Source organism: Oreochromis aureus, linkage group 22 (genome assembly GCF_013358895.1).
Source record: "Oreochromis aureus strain Israel breed Guangdong linkage group 22, ZZ_aureus, whole genome shotgun sequence".
In the NCBI taxonomy this organism is placed as follows: Eukaryota; Metazoa; Chordata; class Actinopteri; order Cichliformes; family Cichlidae; genus Oreochromis; species Oreochromis aureus.
Genome location: NC_052962.1, coordinates 22691360 through 22710175, shown reverse-complemented (window position 1 = coordinate 22710175; position 18816 = coordinate 22691360). Strand labels below are relative to the sequence as shown.

At 41.1% G+C, this 18816-nt stretch overlaps 1 protein-coding gene across 4 annotated transcripts in view; it reads right to left on the bottom strand.

Moving 5' to 3' along the window:
- akap9 (A kinase (PRKA) anchor protein 9) overlaps window positions 1-18816 on the bottom strand; it is a 69436-nt gene that overhangs the window by 13383 nt on the left and 37237 nt on the right. For 3 of the 4 annotated variants that reach the window (XM_039605132.1, XM_039605135.1, XM_039605134.1), the window contains 9 exons: window positions 17938-18170; window positions 12424-12586; window positions 10216-10310; window positions 8490-8607; window positions 7818-7856; window positions 6805-7037; window positions 4844-4963; window positions 778-954; window positions 219-323 (listed from right to left, as the gene is read on the bottom strand). In XM_039605132.1, coding sequence (XP_039461066.1) covers window positions 219-323; window positions 778-954; window positions 4844-4963; window positions 6805-7037; window positions 7818-7856; window positions 8490-8607; window positions 10216-10310; window positions 12424-12586; window positions 17938-18170 — 1283 coding nt within the window. The remainder of the gene's footprint in view (window positions 1-218; window positions 324-777; window positions 955-4843; window positions 4964-6804; window positions 7038-7817; window positions 7857-8489; window positions 8608-10215; window positions 10311-12423; window positions 12587-17937; window positions 18171-18816) is intronic. The other variant, XM_039605133.1, reaches the window with a different exon arrangement.

Below are 18816 nucleotides of genomic sequence, written 5' to 3'. Positions count from 1 at the left end.
TTTTTCTTTTTGAACGTCACAACCAAATAACCCTGAACATAAATATATTGTGACATAGTAAAAATGAACACAGCACATTTGTGGGACTATCAGGACTAATAAATGAAATGATCGTCTATTTTTAATGTAACTGACTCTAGGAAAGTGTTTCCCATCAAATATCTGATTTTATATATTGAAAACTGATAAAACCTTAAAAAAGGCGATTACTCCACTACCTCCTTCTCTTTCCGCTCCAGAGCTTCTCTCTCTGTCTGTAACTGAGCTTCCAGTGTGGGCTGTCTTGTCTCTGTGATGGATGCATGCTGCTTCTTTTGTTCAACCTGCGACAGAAAACGACACACATCAAAGAAACTGTTTAGCTCAGCAGTTTTGTTTGCATTGTGTGCAGAAGAAAATGAAAGGAAACCTCTTTAAATGAATTGTTTTAATGACCTATTGCATGCTGTCTGTACTGTTATTGTGTGTAACGCAACCTGCACTGCAATTTGTGAACTGAGCAGCAGCCATCCGTGAACACTGGGGGGCAAACTTGACAGCTGCTAGTCGTATCTCAATGTGGGCGACTGAAGTAGACCCACCCACACATTGTTCTCGCTCTCGGAGCGTCCCAGCCCTCCTCCCATTCCTCCTCTAGCTGTCACCTCATCTGCATGCTCTCTCTTCTCTCACACTCACACACACTCGCTCTGCCACGCTCCACAGCTATTGTTCTGACTGCTTTTTCCTCTGCTGCTGCCTCTGTTTTGCACCCTTCTTCTCCCTCTCCCTTCTAACCTTCTCCAGAGACTCAGCGCTGGCCAGCAGGGCCTGCTCCAGCTCACGGATGCGGCTCTCCAGCTTGTCAATCTCTTCGTCGCGCTCTCCCACCTCACGACGCAGCTGCTCTGAGCTGAGAAGCAGCTCACTGCACCAATCCGCCTTCTCCTTCAGCTGGGAGGTCAGCCGGTCCACCTGGTAGTGAGAAAAGAGAGAGAGAGGAGGAGGAGGGGGAGGAGAGAGAAGGGGGGGGATCAGTTAGTGAGATTTGCTCTTAGAAGCCACTCGCTACAGCATAGCTGGTGCATGAACAGCTAGCTGGGAGGTCAGCTGATCCACCTGAGAAAGGAGGGGGCCGGGAGCGAAAAGAGGTGCAGGGACAGAGAGAGAGGGTAGATAGAGATTTTACTGAGGGAGGGTGGGGGGGAAGAAACCAAGAAGAGATCTGGCAGGTAAGAGATCCACCTGTGAGATGGGAGAACATCAGCAGATCAATGAAGAGGAGGAAGAGGCATCAACAGGAGGAACAGTCAGTGAGGATGAACTACGGACTGGGAAACCTGGACATCTTCATTAAAAAGAGATAAACCTGAGAAGATTAATGCTCTCCCTTTCTAGCTGAATAAAGACGGACAAATCAGTCACATCCATTACAGACTGACCAACTTTCAAAAGGCATTTTTAAGCCTGTAACAGCAAGTGTGCCATATTTGATGAGTTTTAGAAACCTCTAAAGAATCGGTGTGATTTTTATAACCCCCCCCCGTTTACATTTCTGTTTAAGATAAACTAAATTGGAGTTTTCTGGCATCATTTCATAGGTCAGGCTTTACAGAATTAAGCACTGAATGCCACAAAAACAGATCCTGACCAAATCCAAGCAAAACTCCACAGATGAAGCACATCTTCTCATAGACTACCTTCATTAAATATTAATATGACTAGACCCTAGAATAGGCACATCACAAGGGCCAAGAATGAGCCTCACTGTCTCTCTTGTGGCTCATGAGTAGAAGAGGGAAAAAAATTTCTTGCTTTACATTCTTAGAACAACTTGGCAAGAGAGCAGCTGATCATTTTTTCCCTGTAATTATTCAACAAATAATTAAAGGTACTTTTGTGAAGCTTGAAGATGATATTTGATAGCTCACCAGGTTGAGCAGGCCACCCATTATGGCGTAGGGCTACAGTAGAAGCCCAGGTTTGAGTTTTCTGTGCCTTTTCTCTGCTCTGATTTTAAATTAAATGATTGTCAATAAAGGCTAAAACAGCCACAAATATATTTTTAAAAGAAAACTTTTAAGAGGCAAATTTATTAAAGGGACATAGCCACAGCTATATCTCTGACCGTTTGAACCGAAAGCTACGTACATCTTTTTTTATACAGTGTGCATGTGGGATATCAGATTGAGAGACATGACAGTGGAGCACTGAAAGGTTTCTGACACATACAGTAGAGGAAGCTCAAACTGAAAAAAAAGAGAAGGGTGGGTGGGGGGGTAAGACAGGCGATAAACTGCTACAGGGTTGGGCGAGGTTACTAAAATGCACTAACTGCTCTCTGGGATAACTTTGTTTTACATGTAGCTAAAAGCAATACCTTAACGGTTACTCCATCCACCTGCAATAGCCACGGGACAGAGGAGGCAGAAGCGTAAAGGGCCACAGGGTGGAGAGTTCAAGGGCAAAAGGAAGGCAGAGGAAGAGAAGCACATAGTGATAAAAATGCTACAGCTGTCTATGGAGATAATGTAAGCAGGCCATGTTTGCTGAGGAGCAACCGAAACGTGAGCTACAGCTCTGATGTAAAGTTTACATACACTCCTCATGGATGAGTGATTGCACACGAGACATCTTTAAGAGTTAAAAATAAAATAATAATTTTATACAAAAGTTAAAATTTAAAAAGAACAGAGACAGTTCACCAGTTATATCCATGAGTGTATGTAAACTTTCAAATTCAAACTGCAAATGCTGGTTAATGAGGTAGCAGCAGTCATTAATTAGGAAAACTGGTTACTCTGGTCTTAGCAGGTAATTCAGGTCAAAACATATGAAGCAGAAGTGAGAAGCTTGCGTGGGACACAAAACAAGAAACCGACAGATCTGTCCCTAAATCCATTCTTCTACGTTTTCTAATAGAAAGTTAGCTCAGTGTTATTTCTTTGAGTTTTTAGAAGAAACAAATTCTTTCATAGGAAACAGGACAGTAAACTGTTACTGGCAAAGTAGTCTGAGGAGTGCGATAACTCAATCGACTGGTTTGAGGCAATAATTACTGATTCTAATGTCTGCCCTGTCCTGACAACAGTGTTGATCCAAATGACATGTCTCCTTGCCAGCAGTGAGCTGGAGGTCAGATGATGGCTGGATATTAAAAAGTGTGGTGAGCTGCACAAAACAATCTGCTGAATCTATTTTCTGCTGACAAAGAGGCTGTTTAATGCTTTTTACTATTCAAAACCTCCCATATTCAAGTACATTTTATGACAAAAATTGATTAAACAACAAAGACACGGCCAAATGCACAAAGTTATGCAAAATACAACTTTTATCTGGGAAAATAATCTATAAAAGGAAACACCAAAAATTATGCTGTGCCAGACTTTCCATTGTGTAGACATAATCTGAGTTCGTCTGTGTTCTGAAAATTTAATGACTGATTTTGGCCACTTGGGGGCAGTGGATCTGACTGTAAATGCAACAACCACCTAATGCATATCCTTTAAAGCAGGGGTGTCAAACTCAAATACACAGTGTGCCAAAATTCAAAACTGGAACAAAGTCGCGGGCCAACATTAATATTTATTGAAAAAAACAATCTTCCTCCAGATATAAGAATGAATCTTTTCTTATGGACTCAAACAGGTTTTGCTGAAAAACTGAATATGGAACAAGCAAAGCTTAATACTAAACAATATATATATTAGCTGTATAATACCAGTAGGCCAGCATTAATAGTAATTTGGTATGGCTTCGCGGGCCAAATGTAATTAGGCTGCGGGCCAAATTTGGCCCGCGGGCCAGAGTTTGACACCTATGCTTTAAAGGTTATATGGCACATATGTCAGCAAACAGTTACTCACTGTTCTCAGGTTTGTTGCCAACTCTGCCTGATGTTTGGTGCTGGGCGAGCGGCGTCACAGCAGAGCGTTTTCCCTGGATATGGGCAACTTTTGAGTCTTAAAGTACGACTGATGGGAAAACTACCATCATACAATAAAGCTGAAAAATAAAATAACCAGCAGAACCGAGGTGAGGGTTTATAATTTGACTGACCTTAACACAACAGGTAACTGTAAGGGTCACTGTTACTATAAGAAAGTAGATTAGGATAGACATTTGAATTTAGCCTTTAAGTTGCTGGAGCTAAGCAAATCACTCAGGTTCAGTGTCACACGATGTAAGGCCTCAGTCATGAGACCTAGAAATCGGTCAGTGATGCCCCCTGGCAACCATAGGTTGCTAGGGAAAAATGCAAAACTGGACCTTTTGATGTGTTGGTTTTTACTTCTACTTAGCAGGCAGACGATCAGCTGTACTTTTGAAGTTTCAGTATTTCTCCGTGAGCAGTTAGCAAGTGTTGGCAGACATGTCAGCGCCTTCCATGCAGAATACAGACAAGTGCAGAAACCTGCTAGTGACAGCATCCTCTCAGACTCATTTTACCCCAGCAATCACTTGCTAACCAGTCTGGGAATAAACTTTTTCCCTGGTCACCAGTGGTTTCCAGCGGGTTGCCAACTGGTCTGTAGACCTGTCTGAGAGAGGCCTAACTGACCCAACAGGTTAATGTTTAGCGTTTAAGCCAAAACCTCCAACAGCTTCAGTTTTACATCGTCATGACTGACTGACGGTAATGAAACCTACCAATTACGCGTCTTACAAAACACAAAGTACTGCTGTAATTCATTTTTCTTTAGTGTCAGTTTCGAAGCCAGGCAGGTAATTCTATCGGCTCCATTGTTCTGCACTTGGACTCCGTGCAACAACAGTGTTATGCTAAGAAAAAAAAAAACAAAAAAAACACAGGTCTCTTTTGCAGCCTGGTCCTCTGGCAGAAAGCACAGCTTTCTCCTGTTACCTCTTGGTTTCTTTGCTCAGAGCTGGCCTGAAGCTTCTGTGGGTTCTTCAGTTGCTGCTCCAGTTTCTGGATCTCCTGCTGGAAGAAATCCCTCTCATGTTCTCGGTCTACAGCTTGCTCCTAAATGCCAAAATACAGATGCAAGAGAGATCAACAAATAACGAATACGGAGACCAATACTGATCAATACCACATTACACTGATACTTGTGAGTACAAGTATTTATGTGTTATTTGCTTCCTCTATTGTTTCCTCTTTTTAAATTTTTTTTAAAGAGTTTATTGTCTCATCAGTACTGCGTTACACAAGTGTGAGCTGAAGGAAGGTGCCAGCTGGTGGCCTAGTTTGATGAGTTTAACTCTGAAACAAATATTGCTTGTTGTTAATAATCTTCCATCAGGAGTTTATCACATTTAAGTCCAACACGTTCTCGCTGTAGTTGGCAGCGCACAATTGCCACGGATTTTGCTAAATTTGTGTGCGAGGTAAGCACTGAAACACTGCACTGATGCGTCTTTGTTCACTTTCAGAAAGAATGTTTCGTATTAATGTCTGAACTTAAATGTAGGAACAAATGGTAAGCATTTCAAATGTTTTCTTTATTAATTTTTACAGTATAACAACAATACTGTTGCTAGTCAAATTTAGGTTACTCGTGTTGGTTTGTAATAATAGTTTTTGAAAGTGTTAGCAAACTTCTTGGCTAATGCTACATGAAGGCTCAGACACTGTCATTGGTCATTTGCAATGTTGATCCTGGACCAGCATTATTTTGATGATGGAGGAACAACAGCAACAAGGAAAAACTTAATTCCAGTAAAAGATTTAAATGAGAATAAAATGACCAGAACATTTTTACAGAAAATAAAGAAGAAAAAAACACTACTGGTTGCCAAAAAACAGAAAATGATTTTTTTTTTGTAAACACGTGATTATTAAATACCCAACGTCAGCAGCACAGAATAGAAAGAATTTGCATTCGGTCCACATTTCAATCCCAGCCAAGTGGCCCAATTATTGTGATGGGAACACAACTCATTATCATCAGAGATGATAAGCGCTCAGCCAAAGCACCATAAAAACATTAAGGCTGGATTTTAAACAGTCTAGTGTGGCTTGTAGCTGAAAAGTCATGCATCACTTTCACCAGGAAGCTTTAATCTTTACACCTGCTTCCTGTGTTTCACCTGGAATTAACAATGAGTCTCTATTCAGAAAAATTTAAATGAGTTGACGAACAGGTGTCTAAAATATGGGTTACATTTGTAAAAATGTAAATTTTGACTATGAATGTGCTGCTAAATGTCAGCTGTCACCTACAGACAAGTGACAATTTAAGGATTCAGGATTTTTCCTATAAACTCCTATGCTGATGGGGAATCTGGGGGCATTTGATCCCCTGATGGGGATTTTTATAGAGCTCTTTTGTCTGTTATGTCCCCCAAAAGTAGTAAAATAACGCCATGGTAAATTTAAAATATTCAAAATGACTGATTTTTCTGAGTAAAAGTTCAGAAACAACAGATATTCAGTTAAATGTTACATTACCAGAACATCTGTGATGTACTGCAGTAGACTACCTGGTTATGATACATCACAGGTTATTGTAACATGTAAAGTCTGGTTGTCATTGTTTGGGTGCACTGCACAAACCAATGAGTTAAAATCCACTGAGAAGTCATGGTGCTCACAAACGGTCATAACAGGACAATTTCATCCTGTTACACTAAAATCTGACCAGGAGTGTTGATTCTTGTGAAAATGGAAAAGGTCCTGTAAAACTGCAAATAATACCTTGACACCACTTGGTTGTAGGCACTGTGTGTAGAAGTGGTTCACACAGGCTCATAGGTTCACTTTTAAGTAGCTGGAAAATTTTTTTGCTTTGTTTTGTTGCAGAAACAATGACATATATGATTAAACGATACACGAGGTTAGAGGTTTTTCTCATCGTCACTTACATCCAGAAACTTCCTGTTCTTCTCCAGCTGTTTCTCCAGGGCCTGGATCTGCTGTCGGAGGTCCCCGCTCTCTGTCGTCCGAGTGCTCTCCAGCTCCATCACCCTGTTGACCTGCTCCTCCAGCTCCACCTCCAGCAGCTTCACCTGTTTCAGGAGGTCAGTGTTCTCCTTCTCTGCCTGCCTCTGCACCTCCACCTTCTCTTTCATCAGCTTCTCCGTCTCCTCCAGCAGGTCTGCGACGAAGGAAGGACGGAAAGTTAGGATCTAGTGATCGCTGGTTCAGGTTTGATTTTGGTGATGGAAGGAAGTTGAGATGAAGAGTCTGAAGTCTGAGAGCCTTGGGAGTGAATTAAATGCTGCTTGCTTTGTACCAAAATAATCTACTAACAATCTAATGAACAACCCAGTCTTAATTTTCTACACTGTGGTCACCTCTACAACTGAATTAAAGGCTAGAATCAGACTCTTCCAACATTTCAATCCACTTCCAAACATGTCACCAAACATGATCCCCCATCTTTGCCCTTCTGCTGCCACCAGTGAACAACCCACACCGGTTCACCCAGTACCAAAACCCAGAGAATTAGTGCAAAAGTAACAGGGTGAAAAAGTACAAATGACAGATCTAACACATGGACAGTCCAGACATTGCAATATCCATGCCCAATAAGCATTTACAGGCAGGGGGGAAAGTACTCCATGTAGAGTTATAAAGATGAATGGCGATTAGGAAACAATGCCTACATAAAAATGTCGTCCATTTCATCATGCTAACATGAGCGCCAACACTGACATTTAAAAATGACAAACCAGGACAAAAATCAATCAAAGTGAACAGCCGAAGCACGGGTTAGTGATTGGACTGAGTGAGTTTGTGAGCCCATAGCAAGCAAGCTCCAAGCTGTGCTGGTGAGTTGCTGGATTGGGAGGTTAGAGATATACAACAGTGTGACTCAGCTAGACAAATAAGAGAACACATAGACACGACTGAGCCATGCTCAAAGTGGACACACCTGCTTCAGGTGCTGCAACCATTGCAGCTTCAACTAGGCCTACAGGAGAATGAGAAAGCACAGGAGTTTAACATGCTCTTGTTTTTGTAATGAACAGGAAAACTCTTGAGATAAAGAATGGAAATAGGTGGAGACAGGATGGCAGTGCTCGTCTGCCTGTGCCACGCTAGTAGGTTAAGGCTTTGGAAAGTGCGTTGTGAAAGGAAAGGTTCCTCAAAGAGCCCCTGTTTAATTTCTAAAATACAGAATACTTACGTTTTTTGTTTTTATGAAAGAATACACTCACGGCACACCTTTTTTTGATAATACAGTGCAAAAAAATTAGCTAATACGGTTATCAACATTGATGTTTCTTCAGCACTTCTTTGGCAAATACCTGAAAATGTGTGACGTGAAACAGTAGCAAGAGTTTAAGAAATCCTCAGGAGCTTTAATCAAACATTCAACAAATAAACATTTTATTGACTTGATCTTCTATCCTCTATTTCCGTCACTGTTTTCACTGTCTAATTACAGCTCATTAAAAATTAATTTAATATAACTGAGTAACCTTTTGACCTCCAGACCAACTGGTGTTTAAAGTTCACACCATGTTAACTTATTTCCAGCTGTTTTGGGTCATTTTAAAACACACTTCCTCTATCATCATTAAGGGAACGCCGGGATACGTACGAAGCTCACGCGGCCCGGCGTCCTCCTTCATTGCGTCTTGTTGCCGTGACAGCAGCTCGCGCTCTTCCTGCATCTGAAACTTCTCCTGCTCCAACTCATGAAGTCGAGTACTAGTGACCTTCAAGAAAACACAAAAAAATCTGGGGTTGTTTTTTACGTTTGATATTCTACATTTGCCTCATTCATCATAACTTTTGGAGTTCAAAGGACAACAATTCATTTCAAGGATGTAAATTTACAATTTTATTTTAAAATAACCATTATTGTATTTGTCTAAAAATACTGGGTGATGCAGATGTTGTAATCCGTTTTTGTATCAGTCTTTTTTTTTATTAAATTGGAGCTCATATTAGTCACTATAGCAGTAACAAGTAATCTTCCTGGGTCAACACAAACAAAATCAGAAGCAGCGTAAACACAGGGATGATAAACAGTTCTTTCACACATCAGCAGTAAATAAATAACAGACTTGGCAAACAAGGTACATACATTGAAATCGAAATTGACCATTATTACCAGTGTACAGTGAGTGAAGCATTATTCAAGTCTGCACCACAACTATCATCAGCCTTCACAGACATGCTGAGTAACCCCAAGATGATCAGTTTCAGCTGCACTCATGTTTCCATCAACACAGGGTTGTACTATGAGAGCGGGATTAATGGGCCAGCGAACTGTGTCGAGCTTAAAGTCGGAGTTTTCAGTCACACAAAAGGAAATGACACAGGTACATATCTTTTTTAGCTAGTTAGATCATGATTATGAGTTTCAATTTAAAATCAAGTGCCTCATTTTCACTAACATCACCAAGCTCAGCTTTAAAGTTATAGCAGCACAAACTGCATGTGGCACTGTATGTGCATGTCACACTCCAAGAATTGCAGTTGCTAAAACACAAAGAATACCTAATAATCAATAATTATTTTCACTTTAGTCTGCTGACAAACTAAAGACATTTTCACATCTCTTTCATTAGACTACAGGACAGCAGCCTTTAATGCTTTAATGTGACCAGTTTAAAGCTTCAGAGCTTGAATTAAAATGTTTATTTTACCGCTCTGTGCACTAATTCCCAAGATTAACGATTTTCTGCAGCATTAATTTCATGTTTTATTTGCAACAGTGTTGCATTTTACAGATTTTTTATCATCACAATCAGATAATGTCTGTGACTAGAGTAGGTGGTACTCATAGGATCAATTTGTGTAGAAGAAGAGTCATGTGACACACAAAACGCCTCTTTTTATGCGAGTATAGACAAAGCATGATGCAGAAATCCCCGCTTAACAGAGAAAGTTGATAACCACCGTCGTGATTGAGTTTTAGGTTTTTAAAACCAGCTAATTCTAGGAAAGCCTGACTTTGTTGGGAGTGTGGTGGACGCAGCATGGACTACAGTAAATGTCACTCATTAATGCATTTCATTTTGTGGCTCCACAGCACTAACAAACACAAACAAGCTAACTTAACACACAAAGAGGATCAGTTTTTACAGTTAGTTTATCATCGCTCTCAAGTTTCAGGGGCTGAAACCTGCACATAAAACATGAATATGCCACTAGAGCAGACCAGTACTATTATATGACTTGGCCACAATTGAACTGAATTCAAACTTCTCCGTCACGTGTCACTGTGCTTACACCTGAGCCACTAATGTGCCAGAGGCAGAATTACACAATCGCGGTGTCAAGTAATTAGTAATTGGATTAATATTTTTCCTCCTTACCTGCAGCTCTTGCTCGAGACTCAGTTGGAGCTCTTCCTTGTGACGCAACTGCTCCTCCAGCGCTGCCCTTTCACCCGTGTATCCATCAATCAGATCTGACAGTGGACAGTGTGAGAAAAAACTGTTATAAAGCTTGCAGAAAGAGCTATTTATGCATATTCACCGCTTTTTGCTCTCTAATTGACGGAAGTACTCTACAGGGGTTTCTTTGGGTTTTAATACTGGCACCAATTCAGATGAATGAGCACTAAGAAGCAGGATGCAATAAAATTACAGGTTACCAACAACAACAACAACACCACACACACACACACGCACACAAAACATATTGTATGTGCATATATGCACGCTGAGGCACACAAACACGAGTGAGAATGTCTGACCCATTTTGCTCGACATGAATATGTGACCGAGCTGTAAACACAATGAAATGCTCTAAATGCTCTACAGGTCACCAAGCATTATGCACCAGGAAATCACATCAACTTCATAGATGCAAGAAAGGAGGCATTCACACACTCAAAACTGATAAGGAAATGTTTATTTTCTACTGCTAGAGCTTCCGCGAGTGTAGGTTCTAACTTGATGACAGCTCTGAGAGATAGTAGGCGAGTGTCACCTGTGCTGTCAGGTGATTTTATCTCAGACATATCAAAATGAACTTAAGGTGTGTGTAAAGTTTGCCTAAGGAGTGATCTCTCCATGATCAGCAATCAAACTCACATGATTACTTGCCTTAAAAAAACAAAAAACATCATTAACCAGATAAACATAAGCGTCTTGGGAACCTGCAACCACATTTAAGGTGGCAAAGAATTACCGCACCACATCATCGTGATCTTACAGCTAATCTGACAAAGCATTTTTCCCCTGATTCAAACATAACAAAAGCAGGACCTGTTTGTGTTTTCATTGACATCTAATATGTTCCATCAGTCATCAAGTCAAGTACCTTTTGTCAATGCTGAACCTGTCTCTTGGGTTGATTCAAAACCAGTTTGAAAAGGCCACGCCCTGAGGTTTTAGCTTCATGGTTTATCCACACAATGGGGATTAGATTTTTCTTCTCTTTCACTTAACTGGTATGTGAACAAGAAGATGTCCAAAAAACAAACGCTTAGCAAATTTCAAACACTCCCTTACAGAAGAAGCGCACCTGACGTGACCAGAAAGGAACAGCTGCTCTTGTTTACATGATTGACTGAAAATTACCTCCCAGCTGTTTTGATGAATGACTTTTATGTGTGTATAAAGTGAGGATTAGTTGATTTTCTTTGAAGTTACTGCTGCTAAAAAAGTTCTAAATGAGTTTTTCCACATCTAAATCAAGGGTCAAAGGACAGAAGGTATCATGTGATGTACAGTTGCAAAATTATCATTACTGTTGCAGCCCTACCTATAAAAGTATGAAGTTATTTTATGACATCAAATATTTGCATCTCATCTAGGATTACTGAAAACAAACACTGCAACAGGATGTTAAAAAAAAAAAAAAGTGAGATTAAAAATGTGATAAACTCACCTCTGCTCACTGCGGCCACACAGCTAATCAGAAGGGAATTATTCTTGTTCTCTACTGCTACCAAACTGGGCTTTAAACGACAGTGTAGTGGATGTAGTGGGTCCCGTGTGTGTCTCTGTGAGCATGCATATGGGTGCAACAGCTGACCCTCATAGGGCAGCTGTCTCTGACATGGACAGCCAGGCCCATCTCAGCATTTAAACTGCCCTACTGACTTTAACAGCTTAAATATTTAAATTTGTTCTCTCGTGATTACCCTCACCACCATTCACAGCCCTTCATAATGTTGTTGTCACACAGATGCAATCAAATGTTCAAACACAAACCCAAAGACGGGCTCGGAAACAATAATTACCATTTGTTGAGTTCTCACCACAGATGGCCTCTCAAACAGCTGATCCCATCACTCCCCGTGACAGCCTCCAACCCATGCACACACACGTTTCCACTTAATGCAGCTCTCCCCATTTTCTCTAATCATTCGACAGACTCATTTTATCACATCATCGATCAGAGTCTAAGAGGCTACTGCAAAGGAAGTGTGCCTTACAGGCCCCACAAAGAGCGAATGCGTCCCTGCCTCACATAAAAATTGATCAGCACTTAAATTAAAATGAAGCTATAGCTCAGTTCCTTCAGTCACTTTGTAAGAATGAAGATTTTTCTACATAAAAGTAAAACCTCACCCTCCGCTCGGTGAAGTTCCAGAGCCAGCTGCTCCCGTGCCCGAGCCTCCTCCATCAACCTCTCCTGCAGCTCCTCCTGCTTCTGGAGGAGCTCGTTCATCTCCTGGTTGTGGCGGAAGGACTCCCGCATCAGCTCAGTCTGGGTCATCCGGGCATGTTCGACCTGAGAGGAGAAGTGGAAAGAGATGGTCTTTAACAAGAATGAAGGAGTCTTTACAGTAAAGATTCTTAATGTTTCATTAAAGCCCACTAATTTTACATACAACTTTAAATTTTCTACATCAGTGAATAGAAGATGATGATGAGGACATCTCTCATTGAAATGAAATTTTTAAATTTTGGTTTGGACAGCTTGATGATAATTTGTGCATCATTTTTATTGTGATATTCTAATTGTACCCCATGTATAAAAGCACTTTAAACCTCTTTCTGCTCATGTGTATTTCATTTTGCACAGATGCCAAATTGTGATTAACCACCTATATGCACATATTGATTAGAACTGACGTGCAGAGGAGGGATAATGGACACACTGGACATATCATGTTGAACATGCAGGAAGAAAATAGAAAGATCACAGAGAAGATCCATGCATGGAGTGAAGGAGGACATGCAGAGGGTTGATGTGACAGAGGAGGATGCTAGGGATTGGATGAGATGAAGGCAGGTGATCTTCTAAAGCAGGGGTGTGAAACATAAGGTCCTGAGGGCCAGAATCAGTCCAACAGACTTCAATCCACCCCCAATGGAGAACTTTGGAGAAGGTGAAGGGGGCTTAAATTTTGGACTTTCAACTATATTTTCATATGTCTTACAGCTTTATGTTTACTGATAAAAGATTTCCCGCATTCACGAGACACCAAAATAATTAGGCAATAATTTATTTTCTTTTTTTTTTTTTAAATAATATGAGGATGGGCTACACTGTGTATCCATTGCACACTATTCACTGTACACATGGATACACTTGCTGTCATCTTACTTACACTTACTTATTCATTTCTTACAATTTAAGAGGACAGACAGATTTTTTTCATTTCATTTAATTACAGCATCATTTCTTTACTATTATACTTCTTTTTCTTATATTAAGGTATCTCAAGGATTAAATGTGTAGTGAAATTTCTTTACACTGACAGAAAGAGTCCCAAAAGGTTGATTCTGTTCATCTGGACATAGCGTTTTCAATAGGAGACAGAAAGGGGAGTTTCACTTGTGTGGCCCAATTACAAGGGGCTGTAGATGGCTCACAATGTAAAATGAATTTGACATCCCTGCCCTAATGGGAGCAGCTGAAAGAAGAAGAAGAAGAAGATCCAGATATTGATTTGAAGTGTATCCATCAGCCTATTTAAGAATAAGATTGTCAACTTGTCCAACTTAACTTCACCACAGGGGGGCTGAAGGCTGCCCCAGCTGTTACTGACCTCAGAAACACCTGAAGCCAATTCAGAACAACCAATTAACCTAACAAGCATGTGTTATGTTTGTGGGAGGAAGCCACAAAAACTCAGGTACACTTGGGGGAACATGCAAACTCCACAGCCAACCAGGAGGTTCTTGGTGTAACGCCACAGTGCTAACCACCATACCACTACACTGCCCATCTTTCAAAGGATTTACAGCAGGAACAAAAACTGGCAAAACAAATTAAGTATGTTTAAAATAAAAGTGTTCTGTAAGTATAACAACCATTACAAATGCTTTGACAACAGCATTCAGCAGTGTCTGTGTACAATGTTGTTATGATAAACAAACTTCAACATGTGTGCTGACATTGCGTAAAGAGCCAGCTAAAGCGAGTAATAAACTGGTTATGTGCAGGATGTGATACAATAATTATATCATTCTTGTGCTGGTCATGTGACAGAAGGCATATTTTTCTTGTGGACAGCTATGAAATCATTAAAACGCAATAAACCAGGAGCACGTTACCTCATTTCACACTTCCTTTCCATGGATTTCCATATCTCCCTGAGCAAAGGTCTGATTGTAAAATTATGGGAAGTGGTAACATGATCCTGCCACAAAGAAGTTACAATCGTTTACCAAGTGTGCCTACGTGGAACGGTTCAGCTCACACCTGAACATGTAGATCTGAACTATTGAGCTGTAAAGAGCGGCACAAACAACCTCTACAAGTATAATTTACACACAGTCCATCTGTGGGTTACCAGGTGTAAACTTACTGTATAAGGGGGAGTGGGCAGGGAGATTTTGGAGACGACTTTAAGAAGGTGGCCGCTAGTCCTGTGATTGACATGTGAAATCTGGGTCTGCACCACCACGGCGTTTTTCTCGTTCAGCGTGCTGCAAAATGGGAAAGGTCGAGGAAGGGGTATGCGAGATTCCACCTCGTACACATCCTTGTCCTCCCCTTCGAGCCACGTGCTGCTCTGCATACTCGAGTTCCAGTAAGAGCGATATGAATCCATGGTAGACGACGTACGGATGATGGGAGGACCTCACTTTGAATCTTATCTGAAGTCATCAAAAAGGATTTCCAGGTGCTGTTATCCGTCAGGCTGAGCTAGGCAAACTGAGAATGACAATGAAGTCCAGCGGGGGATGAAGGCGTGAATAGTGTTGTGGATAGCTCCAAGCAACAGTTTCTATGTGTTGGGTACGCACGGCAGAAGAGTAAACAATCTTTGGAGAAGGTGACATTCACGTCACCTCAATCACATGCTTTCTGGTTGAGGTAGAAAAAAATCCAGGTAAATGTTGAGAGAGAAAATCATCCGGTGAGGGTGAGGATTTTATGATCCTACTAGAAAGTGTCATCCTCGGCAGCAGGTGGAAGTCATTTCTGGGTCCAGTAGGTTAAAGGGCATTCCTGACCGTGACTGCAGGAGGTACGTAAACACAAAGACAAGCATTTCTTTGCTCTATGCCTTCTTTAAAGCTCCCCAGCCTTCTCTCTGCTCTTCTTTTTCTTCGAAGTGAAACCATATCATACTGCTCAGTGAAGCTCACACCCCCACATCTGCTCCCGCCTGCTCTCCTGTCCCTCCGCTCGCTTTCTCTCTCTGGAGATTCATTAACAATACTATGCCGCTGTAGCAACCCAAACCTGCAGGGAAGCCTCCCACTGGCCCCCTTTTTAATTGTTTAGTCCGAGCAGCAGTCGGCCAAGGGTGAAATGACAGTGTTCAGATCTGTAGTCACTCACTCTTTCCTTCTTACTTCCTTCTAGGGTTGCTGTCATTCCCTCTCCACGCATGCTCCCATGCTCTTACCATAATATCCCTCATTACTCTCCTGTCAGGCGAGGTTTACTTACTACCAGCGAGAGATACTGTCACACTGCTAAACTTCCTTTACCCATCTCTACGCTTGTGCCACAGGGGGAAAAAAAAGAAGAAAAAAAAAAAGATTCAAATCCAAACCATCCAAAAGCATTTTCAACAATCAGACGAGGGCACTTTTTCCACTTCCTACATTCATCACAGAGAGCAGGATACTGCTGAAAAAAAAAGTGGGAGGGAAGCAGGTGTGGCTTCAATCCAGAGGGCTAGGTAGACTTGCAAATAGATCTCACACATACACACACTCCCTATACACAGAAATAACCACAGACAAAACACACTCCCTTCAGAAAGCTGTCAAACCAGATTCCTTTTTCAGCAAAAAAAAAAAAAAAAAAAAAAAAAAAAAAAAAGCAATTAAGGCTTTTTGACACGCTGCCTCTTGGTCAATCCTAAAGTAAAGTCTCCATTTGTAGTGTCAACTTTTGAATTTGCTGCACACGAGCAATTTCCACATCTCGCCCACGTATAATGGGAGTGGGCAATAACCACGCAAACACCCCAGGCAAATAATTTACAGCGGTTGTTCAACAGACAGTTAACATTCCTGATCGGGCTTGTTACATCAATCCAAGACATGATCACTTAGCACCAGCCAGGGACAAGACAAATGAACACAGGATCAATAGCAGCAGGAAAATCACTGAGAAGCCATTAGAGGCTTTGTTGATTACAAGTTTATGGGTGCGATTAATTGCATGTACTTGGAGAAGTACACACAAATTAAAAAGCAGCTTGTAAAAACTTCAGTATTTCTTTACTGGAGAACAAATAAGGATCATTTTCACCTTGTAGCAGTTTCTTAACTACCTTTATAAAATTATTTGGTCTATATAATGTCAGAGAATGGTTAAAAGTCACTATTTAAAATTACTAGAGCACATGTTGCTTTGTTAGAAGAGTTCATCCTGGTATAGCTGCTTAAAATGATTATTTGGTTACCCAAATTATTACTCTTAACAAAATTTGCAGAATATACCCTTTGAAAAAACAAACAAACACGCCAAAAAACCCTAAAATCCAGTGATTCCATAAATAACAGTGTGGTGTAAATGAATGCTAAAACAACAGCCTGAAATTTCTTTAAAACTATTTTTAGATTGCCACGATAAAGCTCACTCAAGCATGAATAACACATGAATTTCAGCCGCTGGGGTGATGTGCTGTGCAGTCAGTTACTGTAACACGCTCACTGGCCTAGTTAGACTGGCCTTGTCTCTGCGCGTTGTCACAGGACACGCTCTACGTGGACGGCCTAAGGGGAGGGGGATGGAGCTGTTCTGGTGGAACTGGACTACGATAGGCTGGGAGGCCGGACAAAAGCTCTGTGTAAATACTCCTCGTATCTACAGGCAACCGCTGGGAATGAGGCTGCTCTTTTGTGTGCGAGTTTCTAGACAGGACAACTTTGTTGCCAGCCACAATCTGCCACCTCATCCCTATTATGTCTCCATGAACAGGAGTAGAACGAGAGAAGGGGAGCGGGGTGACAGAGTTGAGTGTGTGCATTTAAATACTTTGACAAAGCCTACATGTGTCACTGGAGCTTTCTGTTTATTGGTAACTTTTAGGGACACAAACACAGGGTGATTCATGAGGGATTGTTCTGAAACCTGAACCCACAGAGAACCAGTTTCACTGGACAGAGGACAATAAGCTAGGGCAAGGTGTCAAAATGAGTCAAAGCAAGAAAAATGTCAGATATTCAAGCTTGTGGTCTCATGCTAAACTTTAATTTATTATCATTTGCTTTTTTAATGAAGGCTTAATTAGGAGAATGATACCTCTGGTTCCCTGGAAATGATTTTTATGAGTTGGTTTGCTAATTAATGAAATGTACTAAGTTAATTGGTGAGTTAAAGAGGTACTTTTAGGGGATTTTTGATCTTTGGACCAAGCCACATGAGCTGTTTCCCCCTTGTTTCTAGCCTGTATGGTAAGCTAACTTCCTGCCAGCTCTTCCCTCGTATTTAGAGAGCAGTACTCGTCTTCTTATGCAAGTCTCAGCATGCAGAGAGTACCAGTAAATATCAAAAAGATCAAGTATTGTTTGGGTTTTTTTTATTATTATTATGCATGTTTAATTAATTAACTAAATTTGCCCATTAAGAAAAGACTCACAGGTGAGCTACCCAATAAAAAGTTGCATAAATGAATGGAAGGGGACAACTCAAATCATTAACAACCAACAATGCTTGGGGTATACCTGGTTAGTGGTGTCAGTGATGGCCATCAACATTTTCTCCAGAGCCGTCTGCAGTCGGCTGCTGATTCCCATTAAATATTCCTCGTTCTCAAGCTGAGGTCCTGCCCCGAGCAGCAGACGGTCCATCATCTGCTGGGACACTTCCAGACCCTCAGGAGTCTTCATCTCCCTGGACCACATGCTCACGTTGTCTGCAGCAGTCTCACCGGCCCGTAAACGTCCTAAAGTATAACCTGGAATATAACCAGAGCAACAGAAGGCAGAAATTCATCATGTTTGTTTCAACGTGTGCATATTTTAAGTTAAATCTAATAGTCTGTATCTAAAAGTTCAGTTAGGGCCTCTGAGTGGTGCCTAATTTCAGATTAACCAAAGTACTGCGAGGAAGCAACATGAACTCACAGATGCTAAGTAAGGACGCAGCAGTTTAAAGTTTCATGTTGGATAAGCATTAAAAATGCTAGTCATACGCCAAAGAGTGCTAAATATATAACCAAAATAAGGGTGAGCGTGCACACATCATCCAGTTCAAACTGGGTACAGCACACTCGCATAACTGCCCGTAACACAGCTGACAGATTATGTAACTCACATTATGTTATTAAGCTCATAATCACACAGTATCATGATAGCAGAAGAAGAAGGCAGTGCGGCATAAAGATGCAGCACAACAGGACAAAGCAGCTTCTGAAGGACACGAGCCGGTTTAATTATGACGCTGGTTGAATTGTTCATGTTTCTCTAATCGTAACCACAACAAACGTGTAAAACCCGACTGGCTCTGTTCCTAAATGAAAGACTTCTTATGCAACCCGGTAACAAAACTCAGAAGAGTTCACAATGTGGGGGGTAATGCAAAACAAACTAACAGAAAAGTTA